Below are 15,174 nucleotides of genomic sequence, written 5' to 3' on the forward strand. Positions count from 1 at the left end.
AACCCTTAGAATTCACATATAAGCCTTATGACCTCAAAATAAAAAAGACAAACTTATATATTGAAGAAATAAAGAAAACACAAACATAGAATTGATCATGAGAAAGACAGTCTACCAGATTGAAAGAATCAAACTTTTTATGTGCCCTGCCAAGACGATTTACAAGTGAACTATTTCAAAACTTTCAAAGAAATGATGATTATCACATTCTATAGAAATGTCTCTAGAATAACAATGTCCAAAATGGTAGCCACTAGCAACATGTGGTTACTGAGCACTTGACATGTGACTAGTGTATCTGATGAAGTAAACTTTTTTAATGTTATCCGATTCTAATCTATTTAAATAATGGCATATGGCTAATGGCTACCAATTGGACAGTGCAGCTCTAGAGGGTAGAAAAGATGGACGCTTCCCATTTTGGAACTACCATGACACCAAGAAAATAATGTCAATTTTATTAATAATACAAGAAAAGTCTGGATGAAATACTAGAAAATTGAATCTAACAGTGCATGGAGAAAATATGAAAATGCTCAAGTACTGTTTTTTCTAGAAATACAAGGACATCTTAATAACCAGGAAATAAATATAATTCATGATATCAATTATAGCAAGGAGAAAAGCTCTATAACCTTGTCTTCAGAGGCTGAGAATGTATCAATAAAAATTAAGTATCTATTCCTGATTTTTAAAAAAAACCCAAAACTTTCCTAGCATGATTAAGAGATATGAATCAATAGGCATCAGCAAACCTGACACTAAAATACTAGGAATATCTTCATTAAAGTCAGGAAGGAATAAGACAGAACAGCAGCTATAACTATTATTTATCATACTTTTATAGGCAATAAAAATAAAAAGAAATAAGACACATAACTCTTAGGAAACAGGAGAACAAATTCATTATCATCTGCAAAGAAAACTTACTAAAATCAGTTGGAACTATTAATACTAAGAAATGACTAGTAAGGCTGCTGGTTATTTACTGATTAAAACAGAGTCTTTCCAAGTGGAAATGCTGATAGTAAGGCATATTTAAAAGAAATTCACTAGTAAGTGAATTTAAAGTGTTACAAATGTACTACAAAGGCTTAAGAGTCACAAACTGCTGAGCTTTCCCTTGAAATAATCAAATCAAACCTGCTAGTAAAACCCTTCAATGGCTTCTGCCTCGTCAGTCACCCCACATGACTAAGGAGAACACATACACTCCCTCTCTCCATTTAATCCACACTGATTTCCTATCAACCCAGCAACCAACCACGGCAAAACTAAAGCCATTTCAGGAAAAGGCTAATTAATATTTATTATTTTCTTCATGTTGCAAAAAGAGGAATATCATGTTTCCTCTTAGAATATGTCCCTGAAATTTTTAAAGATTTAACCATATGGAAGAGATCTAGAAGTGTGTAAGAAAAGGCTAAAGATCTGGAATCCTAATTCAATTTCCCCTCACATTTTAATAGGCGCCTGTAGCAAACATTTATTTTTAGAGAAATTCTCAGTAGAGAATTGAACAAAAGACTATTGTGTGTTCAACACAGTAAGGTTTCTCTGGTCCCATCTATACCAACTTTTCAAACATCAGGTTGGAATTAAATGATTTTAAACTTTAAATTGACTATTTCCAGACCATAAAATCTAACCACACTTAGTCGGTGTAAGTATTCCAAGTGAGTTATAGCTGAGTTCAAGTGTGAAATCTGCATTTTTCAAGTACCAATAAAGGAACTTTCCTTTAGACTTTACACTGACTTGTTCAAGAATGCCATATAATGTTTTCATTTCCCTCCCCAACAAAAATTTTCATCTGCACCTGATAAATCTGACTTGGTATTGTTTCTGATGAAAAGCATATGGGTATCGGTCATATCACTCTACTATTTTCTTATTAAAATGAGAATTGTAACTTTTTCTCTAAGTTAGGAAGAGTGAAAAAGAAGTTTACAGGCCTGCCTGATCACTATGAACATCGCTATGTCTTAATTTGCAGTATGTGTCCTACCACGGGCCTGCTAAAATACAAAAGGAAACAAGAAATTATCTATGATTAGTGGTGTGGTCATCGTAAAACATGTCCACAAATTCCTTGACATATCTCCCAGCAAAGGTGGAGTTAGTTCCCTCTCTTTGAGTATGGACCCGTCTTAGCGACTCTCACTTCTTAATAAAGAGAAGGTGGCGGAAATGAGACTGAAGGCTTTAGAGGCTGGGTCATAAAAGTTGATACAGCTCCCTCCTGGCTCTCCCTATTGGGATGCTCACCTGCAGAACCCAGCCACCATGCTGGGAGGAAGCCAGGCGGCCACATGCTCCAGCCCCAGTTCCACTTCCAGAAAAGGTCCCAGCCGACAACCAGCATCAAACAGCAGACAAGTGAGTGAAAAGAGCCTTCACATAACTGTAGCACCCAGGCTTTGAGCACTTCAACTGACACCATGTGGCACAGAGACAAGCTGTCCCACCAAACCATGTCCAAATTGCAGATTCATGAAAAATTTACAAGTGCCTTTGTTTTAAGCCACTAGGCTTTGGGTGGTTTATTATGCAGCAACAGATAACTGGAACATGTAGATTAATTCAACCACATTCAGCCACTCAACTTATTCTTTCCATTCACCCCCTGCCCACCCCCTGCCACAGGAAGACAAACCTGTTTTAAGTAAACAACAATGCTGACATAGAAACCTGATAGCTAGAATCCCAGCATTTGTTACCCTTGCTGGCAATTAGCTTTCTCTTGTTCTGTTTGCTTCTCACCTCTTAACATACCAGAATTCTTGGCCTTTTCCTCTGTCCTGCCTTAAACTTACTCCTAGCTTTGAAAGGTTGCTTTTATTAAACACCTGGCTTATGAAACTGCTACTACAGCTACATATGCTCCAGTTTTTTAATCAATAAACAAGTGAAATTTGCCTTACAAAAGGTAATTCTGACTCTCAGGCTAGTAACTAGTTCAACATGTTCTGATAGAGCCACTGAAATGGGTTCTCAACCCAACCAAGTAACCATATCAAAAATGTACTGTTCCTTCTAAGGAATACTAGGAAGGGAAATATCCTAATAACTAAAATAAGATTTTTCTCTAAAAAACACAAACCTGAAAAGTTAAAGTCTGAGGGAACCTTGGAGATAATCTAGTTCAGGACTTTTTTCAACCAGTGGTATACTGACATAATCCAGGGAAGATTTTCATGACAAAAGTATTAAGAATTTGTATCTTACTCCATCCTCACTGAAATGTCAACCTGCCATAATATAATGGCAATTTTAAACTTGAATTCTGTTTGTACTTTATTTTTACATTTGTATGCATGTATTTTATAAACAAGACGTACAAAATATAATTTTGTTTATATTTTACAGCTACAGCAATAAAATGTATCCATACAATGCTATTTAATGTTCTGTCCTTAAAGTTTAGAACGTATGATAAATATAACAAAAGAAGCCCTGGGAGTCCATAGTCTTCTCAGAAAAAGAAATTAAAGTAGCTGTTCTATTTTTACTATAAGAAATGTTGGTAAAAATTTCTCTAGTCCAAATCATGTGGCAAAACTGAGGATCAGAAAGGTTATACAGTTGGCCTGAGGCCATATAACTAGTTAGTGGCAAAACTATGACCAGAATTTTGGTATACTCATGTTCTCTAGTCAGGCATGAGACTCCATTAGATTTGGATTAACAGAAGGAAAACAATTACTGTCTGCTTCAATTCAGAAGGTAAGTCAAAGTGGTTGGCTGGATTCCAACCCCTTCAATGCTACATTTATAATCATTCTGGAAGACTATCTTCCTCCTTAATGTAAAGAAACAGAACCTTAATGAAGGGGCCTCAGGCAACACCAGGGCAATGTGGAGGAAATGTGGCTGACAGTGCGGACTGGCTATTCAAAAGCCATTCACAACCCCAATATACCTTGCCTTAATTGTAGAGACTATAAGAGACTCAATCCTTGGCCTCCACTGCAGCTAGGGGTGATCACATGACAAAATTACAAAGAAATGAGGATATATACATCAGTCACTAACAGGGCATTTCTTCCCAAATAAAAACATCAGTGCTATGAGAAGGCCTTTGGCCCTTGTGCCCTCTTCCTGCCAGGAATGTCGATGTGATTCCTGGAGATGCAGGAGCCATCTTGGTTCCATGGGGACAAAAGCCACATGCTGAGGATTGCAAACAGGCAAAGAGAAGGAACCTGGCTCCCTGATGACATAGGAGAACCATCCCACCAGCCCTCAACTCTCTGTCCTCTATCTTAAACTTCCTACTGAGTGAAGTTTAAGACAATGCAGTTGGTTTTTTGATTACCTGCAGCTAAATACAATCCTAATTCTTAAACGAAATAAATCTGGCTTTTCTCCCTAATCCATTTTGTCCCAAAGTTGGGTGTCCAACTATCTTATTTTTTTAATCACTGAATTTGGTAAATGAATGTTTAATCACCTCCACCACCCTAGCTCGTACCAACACCCCAAAATGTTTTAAAAGATCAGTAAAAGAGAATGAGGCATGTCTCTTTTCTCCAAGACGAAGACAGTTTTAACTTGCAGTAGGTCTCCTGTAGCAGATGGCAGAGTTAAGGGCTGCCTTAGGAGGCAGATGAAAGAGAGACGGTTTCCCTACTTATAACCCAGCTGACCTCAGTCCTGAACAGCATATGGAAATCTAGAAACAGAAAGAAGGAAACCAGAACTATTGCATGTCAAGTTCCTAACCTCTACTGGGGAAAGAGCACAAACAATGAGCCTTAACTGGAGGGGATACTATAAAAACCATTCATTCAACCCTTTATTCAATACCTTTTCTTTCACTTGAACATTGTGTTAAGAGATCTTCGACCTCACCTTCCATTTAAGAAACAAAATTAATCGAATCAAGAGAAATACAGTAATCCCAAGGAAGGCTTATAAACAAAAATAGGGTGTTTTCTGTTCATCTTCCCACGTCCTTCCTGATAAAATATTTTGCTAGCTACGGAAGCTTGTAAAGTTATATCAATTGTTAAGGTTCAATAGCATTTTCCAAAGGGGTGAAAAGAATGGGTAACACTGATGAGAAGCTAGAAATTCTACTAATTTCATACCAAAAAAACAAAACAACAACAAAAAAGGAATGAAAAAGTTTTAAAAAGAATGTATCCCAGCAAGGGAGCATCAAAATGCTTTGGCATATTTCCCGGACTAAAGTGGACAAAATCCAGCTGTTCTGGACCAGTAGTCTAGATCATTTCTCTAAAACATAAAAAGAATCCCCAGCCCAAGCAATCACCCAATAAATAGCTCTACAGCTGACAAGGACCCTAAGGGTTCAGAATGGGATACAACATTCCACAACACACTCAGGTTCCTGTGATGATCCAAGGGAAATTCCTTAAGCTAAGTCTTTAGGATTGCACTAAGGACCTTAAAATGTGAATTCTGCACACAAAGAGCAGAAGCCAAGCAAGTAATAAACATTATGGAGATAAGGAGCAGTATTTATGGATATATAATATAAAGCAACATTCAATGGATAAAAAATATTGCGAGAAAATAGACCTTTACATCAGAATAGTTTCCGATAATTTAGAACCAGAAGTGTCTTATTCATCTAGACTGACTTTAATGTGAGCAGGAATTCTCCTTCTTGCTCCCAAACAAATGGAACTCCAGCTTAGGATAGAGCATTCACAGATTACTTTTTTTTTTAAGTAGAACTACCATAATTTACAGCAAGCTATTGCTGTACATGCTAATTACTCAAATGCACTAAGTTAAAGCCTAAGGACACCAGACAAAAATAAACAAACCAAAAACGAGATCAAAGTCATTTCCTTTGAAGACTTCACTTAGTTTGTGTGACAGGTAATCTCTCAGAATGGACTACAGATATAATACATAACACCACCCTACCTAGCACATTTCCTGGAGGTACCTTCTCTAGATCTTCCAGTTCCCTTCCCATCAGAAGATACAGGTTTTCCAGGGTACAGCATGCCATGTGGGGGACTGGGGGAAGGTCATCTAATGGAGCTGAGAAGCCTAATGGCACCTAGGCAAAAAAATAAAATAAATAAATAAAGGAAGATAAGTTAGAAGGCATCAAATGAAAAGATTAGTTAATACCTACAAAGTTACTTTTATTCAAAAGTAAGATATAGTGCAGTCATATTTCATGTACCTGAAACGGCATGATACAAAAATAAGTCTCAGTTTATGAATAAATTCTGAAATAGTGAAACCTCTCAAATATTCAAAAATTGTCAAGAATTCCACATAATCATAAGCTTTATGGCTAAGTAATATAAATTCTGTTGTGACCTGGTAGCACCACATTAACGAACAAAAATCCCCATAGCCCTTTGCTAGTATTTACATGAACCATGCCATATACCAGTTCTGGTGACCACTATGCTATTATTTCAACACTCATTATTACTATTATCACTTAAAATTGTAATAATATTATTATAATGCCATGTCAATTATAATCTTATTATAATGTCCTTTAAGCATTCAACAAGGGCTGGTGCTAGTGCTGAGTAAGACATGAAAATGAGTAACTTTGGAAGAGCAGTTAGACGTAATAAACATGCCATGTAATGGCCAAACAACTGCTATTGATATTATATGCTACACTGTTCATCTGGAAGAGAGCATGCTGTGAAATATTAGGGACTCATGAGAAGACACAGCACACTCACATGCAAAGATATACTACAGGGATAAGAGATTTATGAACTCCCCCTACATCATATTTATTCTTATGGAGATACTGTCTCAAATTATTCAAGACATTGTCTCGAATAATTCAGTGATCTCCATATAAATGCAAGTGCCCTGAAAGCATTTCAACCAAGGAACCAACTTATCTTTGATACCGAAAGGCCCAAGGCACTGTGCCTGTGCTGTGAGGAGAATAAAACGTCCAAGACATAACATATACAAAGATAATTACCATTGCAAACCTAGAGTGAGTGACAAAAAAGCAGTACAGGCAAGTAAATTCATAAAATCTCAGAGGAGGGAGAAGATAATGTGTTAGGGTAGACGTGGAAACTTCATGAAAATGATGACCTTTCAGGCACCTGATACATTTAAATGTACATGTTCTGACTCAGTGACAACTCTGTAGGGGAGCTCTAAAGATAGGGTGGAAGAAATTTAAAATATAAGGATCAAATTGGAAGAATCAGAATTATGCAGACAGTATGATCATTCACTTAAAGCAAACTACAGATAAATTATAATTACTAAGACAATTTAGCAAGATGAGCCACAGACCAATATACAAAACTTAATTAACTGTATGTCTATAAATCAGCAATAGAAAATATATATATTTTTAGAACAGTAACTTTTACAATATCAACAAAATATAAGAGAGCTAGGAATTAGTAACAAAAGTGATTAAAGATTTTTATAGAGAAAATGATAAAACTTTAATAAAAAACATTTTAAATGACCTAAATAAGTGAAGAGCTATACCTAATACATTCATGGATAGAAAGATTCAGCATTGCAAAATGTTGACTAGTGCCATACATGTACCGATTTAAATCAATACCAAAGTCTCCACAGGACTTTTCATGGAACCTGACAAGATGACTGTAAAGTTTATAGAGAAGAGTAGAGAGTTAGGAATAAACGAGATACAAAGAAAAACAAGGTAGAGGAATTTGGCCTTTTAGATGTCAAAACATGTAGAAAAGAAGACAACACTGAATAGGGACAGTGACAGACAAACAGAAAAAATGAAGTCTAATAGTCCAGAAACAGACCAATGTACATGTGAAATTTGATTTATTACAGAATTGACAAAGCGGATTAGTGGGTAAAGATAGGATTATTCAATTAATGGTGTTGGAACAACTGGTTATTTGTATGCGGACAAAAATCAAATTGGATCCCTTCTTCATACCACATATAATACAAACACTAACTTAAACATTTAAACATGAAAGGCAAAACATTAAACTTTAGAAGAAAACAGAAAATTTTGTGTCTTCAGTGTAGTCATAATTTTAATTTTCTTAAACAAGTTACAAAAAATAACACCCATAATGGGAAAGACTGATGAATTCAACTACATTAAAATTAAGAACTACTGTCCACTGAAAGACACTAAATAAGAAGTGTGACAAGTCCCAAACTGACGAAGGAATTTGCAAAACTTAAAAATGACAAGGAGTTAGTATCCAGAATACACAAAAGAATATACAAACTTAATATCCAGAATATATAAAAATCAATATTAAAAAGTATATATTGTACAATAGAAAATTATGCAAAAGACCCAAAGAGATATCTTCATCAGAGAAAACAAGAATGACCAATAAACATGTTAAAAGAGTAATAAGGAAAATGTAAATTAAAACCATAACAAAACACCATATCATACCCATTTGATTAGCAAAAATTAAAAGCCTGACAATACCAAATTTTGGTGAGGACGTGGAATAACTGGCACTGTTAAACACTGCTGCTGGGAGTGTAGGTCAGAACTACTTTGGAAGACAATTCGGAATTATCCAGTTAAGCTGAAGATACACACAGGCAATTCCACTATGGGCATATTACCTTGAATTTTTTGCAAATATGCACAAGGAAGATGTACAAAAATATTCAATGTAGCATTGTTTCGATTAGCACAAAATGAAAGCAGCCCAAATACATATTGAAAGGAAAATGGATAAATAAAATATTTCTATAATGAAATACAACACAGCAGTGAACAATAAATGAACTACAGGAATAAGCATCAACATAAATTTACCTCACAATGTTAAGTTAAAAAGCAAACTGGAGAGTAACTACAGTAAGATTCCATTTAAACAAAGTACACAAACAGGATATTCTTTAGTGATGCACACATAGGTTGTAAAACTATAGGGAAAAGCAAGACAAGGATGGAGCAGACAGACTAAAGGCAGTCCTCCTATGATCCCTGCCTCCTGGTGTTCACCTCCTTGTGCAATCCCTTCCCCCTCAGTGTGAGTGGGGCCTGTGACTTGCTTCTCACCAAGGGAATATGGCAAAGGTGATGGGATGTCACTCCCACGATGACCTCATGTCACACAAGACTCTGTCTTGCTAGTAAATTCACTGTACAGTCTCCTCTCGGGCCTGATGAAGTAAGCATCCAGGCTGGGAAAGTCCACATGACAGGAAACTGCAGGCAGCCTCTAGGAGCTGACAGCAGCCAAAAGAATCTGGGGCCCTCAGTCTCACAGTTACAAGCATGTGAATTCTGCCAACAACCTAAGGAAGTCTGGAAGCAGATACTTCCCCAGCTGAGCCTCCAGCTGAGAATACAACTCAGTCAACATTCTCATTGCAGCTTTGTGAGACCCTAAGCAGGACTAGATAAGCTGCGCTCAGACTCCTAACCCACAGAAACTGTGAGATGAGAGAGCAGAAGCAAGAGAACTACAATTCTGCAGCCTGTGGAAGGAAAACCATATTCACAGAGAGACAGACAAAATGAAAAGGCAGAGAACTTTGTACCAGATGAAGGAACAAGATAAAAAACCAGAAAAACAACTAAATGAAGTGGAGATAGGCAACCTTCCAGAAAAAGAATTCAGAATAATGATAGTGAAAATGATCTAGGACCTCAGAAAAAGAATGGAGGCAAAGATCAAGAAGATGCAAGAAATGTTTAACAAAGACCTAGAAGAATTAAAGAACAAACAGAGATGAACAATACAATAACTGAAATGAAAATTACACTAGAAGGAATCAATAGCAGAATAACTGAGGCAGAAGAACAGATAAGTGACCTGGAAGACAGAATGGTGGAATTCACTGCTGTGGAACAGAATGAAGAAAAAACAATGAAAAGAAGTGAAGACAGCCTAAGAGACCTCTGGGACAACATTAAATGGAACAACATTCGCATTATAAGGGTCCCAGAAGGAGAAGAGAGAGAGAAAGGATCCAAGAAAATATTTGAAGAGATTATAGTCGAAAACTTCCCTAACATGGGAGAGGAAATAGCCACCCAAGTCCAGGGAGTGCAGAGACTCCCAGGCAGGATAAACCCAAGGAGAAACATGCCAAGACACATAGTAATCAAACTGGCAAAAATTAAACACAAAGAAAAATTATTGAAAGCAACAAGAGAAAAATGACAAATAGCATACAAGGGAACTCCGTAAGGTTAACACCTGATTTCTCAGCAGAAACTCTACGAGTCAGAAGACAGTACCATGATATATTTAAAGTGACGAAAGGGAAGAACCTACAACCAAGATTACTCTACCCAGCAAGGATCTCATTCAGATTCGATGGAGAAATCAAAAGCTTTACAGACAAGCAAAAGCTAAGAGAATTCAGCACCACCAAACCAGCTCTACAACAAATGCTAAAGGAACTTCTCTACGTGGGAAACACAAGAGAAGAAAACGACCTACAAACACAAACTCATAATAATTAAGAAAATGGTCACAGGAACATACATGTCGATGATTACTTTAAAAGTGAATGGATTAAATGCTCCAACCAAAAGACACAGGCTTGTTGAATGGATACAAAAACAAGACCCATATATATACTGTCTACAAGAGACCCACTTCAGACCTAGGGACACATACAGACTGAAAGTGAGGGGATGGAAAAAGATATTCCATGCAAATGGAAATCAAAAGAAAGCCAGAGTAGCAATACTCATATCAGATAAAATAGACTTGAAAATAAAGAATGTTACAAGAGACGAGGAAGGACACTATGTAATGATCAAGGGATCAATCCAAGAAGAAGATATAACAATTATAAATATATATGCACCCAACATAGGAGCACCTCAATACATAAGGCAACTGCTAACAGCTATAAAAGAGGAAATCAACAGTAACATAATAGTGGGGGACTTTAAGACCTCACTTACACCAATGGACAGATCATCCAAACGGGAAATTAACAAGGAAACACAAGCTTTAAATGACACAACAGACCAGATAGATTTAATTGATATTTACAGGATGTTCCATCCAAAAACAGCAGATTACACTTTCTTCTCAAGTGCACATGGAACAATCTCCAGGATATATCACATCTTGGGTCACAAATCAAGCCTCAATAAATTTAAGAAAATTGAGATCATATCAAGCATCTTTTCTGACCACAACACTATGAGATTAGAAATCAATTACAGAGAAAAAAACGTAAAAAACACAAACACATGGAGGCTAAACAATACGTTACTAAATAACCAAGAGATCACTGAAGAAATCAAAGAGGAAATCAGAAAATACCTAGAGACAAATGACAATGAAAACACGACGATCCAAAACCTATGGGATGCAGCAAAAGCAGTTCTAAGAGGGAAGTTTACAGCAATACAAGCCTACCTCAAGAAACAAGAAAAATCTCAAATAAACAATCTAAACTTACACCTAAAGGAACTAGAGAAAGAAGAACAAACAAAACCCAAAGTTAGTAGAAGGAAAGAAATCATAAAGATCGGAGCAGAGATAAATGAAATAGAAACAAAGAAAACAATAGCAAAGATCAATAAAACTAAAAGTTGGTTCTTTGAGAAGATAAAAAACATTGATAAACCATTAGCCAGACTCATCAAGAAAAAGAGGGAGAGGACTCAAATCAATAAAGTTAGAAATGAAAAAGGAGAAGTTACAACGGACACCGCAGAAATACAAAGCATCCTAAGAGACTACCACAAGCAACTCTATGCCTATAAAATGGACAACCTGGAAAAAATGGACAAATTCTTAGAAAGGTATAACCTTCCAAGACTGAACCAGGAAGAAACAGAAAATATGAACAGACCAATCACAAGTAATGAAATTGAACCTGTGATTAAAAATCTTCCAACAAACAAAAGCCCAGGACCAGATGGCTTCCCAGGTGAATTCTATCAAACATTTAGAGAAGAGCTAACACCCATCCTTCTCCAACTCTTCCAAAAAATTGCAGAGGAAGGAACACTCCCAAACTCATTCTACGAGGCCACCATCACCCTGACACCAAAACCAGACAAAGATACTACAAAAAAGGAAAATTACAGACCAATATCACTGATGAATATAGATGCAAAAATTCTCAACAAAATACGAGCAGACAGAATACAACAACACATTAAAAGGATCATACACCACGATCAAGTGGGATTTATCCCAGGGATGCAAGGATTTTTCAATACACACAAATCAATCAATGTGATACACCATACTAACAAGCTGAAGAATAAAAACCATATGATCATCTCAATAGATGCAGAAAACGCTTCTAGCAAAACTCAACACCCATTTATGATAAAAACTCTTCAGAAAGTGCGCACAGAGGGAACCTACCTCAACATAATAAAGGCCATATATGACAAACCCACAGCAAACATCATTCTCAACAGTGAAAAACTGAAAGCATTTCCTCTAAGATCAGGAACAAGACAAGGATTTCACTCTCACCACTATTATTCAACACAGTTTTGGAAGTCCTACCCATGGCAATCAGAGAAGAAGAAGAAATAAAAGGAATACAAATTGGAAAAGAAGAAGTAAAACTGTCACTGTTTGCAGATGACATGATACTATACACAGAGAATCCTAAAGATGTCACCAGAAAACTACTAGAGCTAATCAGCGAATTTGGTAAAGTTGCAGGATACAAAATTAATGCACAGAAATCTCTTGCATTCCTAGAATAAAATACCTAGGAATAAACCTACCTAGGGAGACAAAAGACCTGTATGCAGAAAACTATAAGACACTGATAAAAGAAACTAAAGATGATACCAACAGATGGAGAGATATACCACGTTCCTGGATTGGAAGAATCAATATTTTGAAACTGACTCTACTACCCAAAGCAATCTAGAGATTCAATGCAATCCCTATCAAATTACCAATGGCATTTTTTACAGAACTAGAACAAACAATCTTAAAATTTGTATGGAGACACAAAAGACCCCAAATAGCCAAAGTAGTCTTGAGGGAAAAAAACGGAGATGGAGGAATCAGATTCCCTGAATTCAGACTATACTACAAAGCTACAGTAATCAAGCAATATGGTACTGGCACAAAACCAGAAATATAGATCAATGGAACAGGATAGAAAGCTCAGAGATAAACCCACGCACCTATGGTCAACTAATCTATGACAAACGAGGCAAGGATATACAATGGAGAAAAGACATTCTCTTCAATAAGTGGTGCTGGGAAAACTGGACAGCTACATGTAAAAGAATGAAAGTAGAACACTCCCTAACACCATACACAAAAATAAACTCAAAATGGATTAGAGACCTAAACATATGACCAGACACTCTAAAACTCTTAGAGGAAAACATAGGAAGAACACTCTTTGACATAAATCACAGCAAGATCTTTTTTGATCCACCTCCTAGAGTGATGGAAATAAAAACAAAAATAAACAAATCAGACCTAATGAAAATTAACAGCTTTTGCAAAGCAAAGGAAACTACAGACAAGATGAAAAGACAACCCTCAGAATGGGAGAAAATATTTGCAAACGAATCAACGGACAAAGGATTAATCTCCAAAATATATAAACAGTTCATGCAGCTCAATATTAAGAAAACAAACAACCCAATCCAAAAATGGGCAGAAGACCTAAATAGACATTTCTCCAAAGAAGACATACAGATGGCCAAGAAGCACATGAAAAGCTGCTCAACGTCACTAACTGTTAGAGAAATGCAAATCAAAACTACAATGAGGTCTCTCCTCACACCAGTTAGAACGGGCATCATCAGAAAATCTACAAACAACAAATGCTGGAGAGGGTGTGGAGAAAAGGGAACCCTCTTGCACTGTTGGTGGGAATGTAAATTGATACAGCCACTATGGAGAACAGTATGGAGGTTCCTTAAAAAAGTCAGAATAGAATTACCATACGTCCCAGCGATCCCACTACTGGGCATATACCCAGAGAAAACTATAATTTAAAAACACACATGCACCCCAATGTTCATTGCAGCACTATTTACAATAGCCAGGTCATGGAAGCAACCTAAATGCCCATCGACAGACGAATGGATAAAGAAGATGTGGTACATATACACAATGAAATATTACTCAGCCATAAAAGAATGTAATTGGGTCATCTGTAGAGACGTGGATGGATCTAGTGACTGTCATACAGAGTGAAGTAAGTCAGAAACAGTAAAACAAATATCGTATATTAACGCATATATGTGGAACCTAGAAAAATCGTACAGATGAACTGGTTTGCAGGGCAGAAATAGACACAGATGTAGAGACGTATGGACACCAAGGGGGACAAAGGGGCTGGGGAGGTGGGAGGTGGTGGTGGTGGGATGAATTGGGAGATTGGGATTGACATGTATACACTAATATGTATAAAATGGATAACTAATAAGAACCTGCTGTATAAAAAAATAGATAAAATTCAAAAATTCAGAAAAAAATAAACTTAAGGTTGATGTTTTAAAAAAAAAATGCAGAGTCTGATTCAGCAGGTCTGGGGTGGGGCCTGAGATTCTGTATTTCTAACAAGTTCCCAGGTGATGACAACATTTCTAGTTCATGTGAGTAGCAAGCATGAACAGGTCTGTGTAGACAGGAGGCTGGAAAACAGGTAAGGGATACATCACACAAAAGCCACACTGAGGAGTTTGGGCTTTCTCCTTAGTGCATTGGTGAGACACTGATGAACTTTAAGTAGGAAAGGGATACATCATATCTGCAGTTTTAAAAATGACTCTGGTTACCGAGTACATGTGTGTATGTGTTTGGGGGAAGGGTGTGTGTGTGCAGCACATTTCTGCTCCAGAGACATAGTGATGTCCAGCCCTAGAGAAGTCACCTATAAATTCTCGGTCAGATGTGAACAGAAGCAGCAGCCAGCTGGGGAAGCAGAATGGTAGGCAGTGGTTCTGAAACTTGAACAGGCAAGGAAATCACCAGGAGGGATTATTAAAACAGATTCCTGGGTCTAACCCCCCAGAATGTCTTCTTCCGTAGCTCTGGAGCAGGGCCTAAGAATCTGCACTTCTAACAAGTTCGCAGGAGATGCTGGTACTGCTGGTCTTGTCTTGGGATCACACTTTGAGAACCACTGGTGTAGTGGAAAAAGCACAGGCTTTGGGGGCCATACAGATATGAATTCAAAGCCCTGACCCACCACTTCCTAGCTGTGTGACTTTGGGCAAGTTTTTTAAACTCTTTGAGTCTCCGGTTTCTT

The 15,174-nt window shown here is 37.0% G+C and overlaps 1 protein-coding gene across 2 annotated transcripts in view; it reads right to left on the reverse strand.

Annotated features, from left to right (window-relative positions):
- EFL1 (elongation factor like GTPase 1) overlaps positions 1–15,174 on the reverse strand; it is a 139,115-nt gene that overhangs the window by 80,832 nt on the left and 43,109 nt on the right. For both annotated transcript variants that reach the window (XM_059912335.1, XM_059912336.1), the window contains exon 15: positions 5,902–6,040. In XM_059912335.1, the coding sequence (XP_059768318.1) occupies positions 5,902–6,040 (139 nt within the window). The remainder of the gene's footprint in view (positions 1–5,901; positions 6,041–15,174) is intronic.

The sequence above is a fragment of the Balaenoptera ricei genome, chromosome 2 (assembly GCF_028023285.1).
Source record: "Balaenoptera ricei isolate mBalRic1 chromosome 2, mBalRic1.hap2, whole genome shotgun sequence".
In the NCBI taxonomy this organism is placed as follows: domain Eukaryota; kingdom Metazoa; phylum Chordata; class Mammalia; order Artiodactyla; family Balaenopteridae; genus Balaenoptera; species Balaenoptera ricei.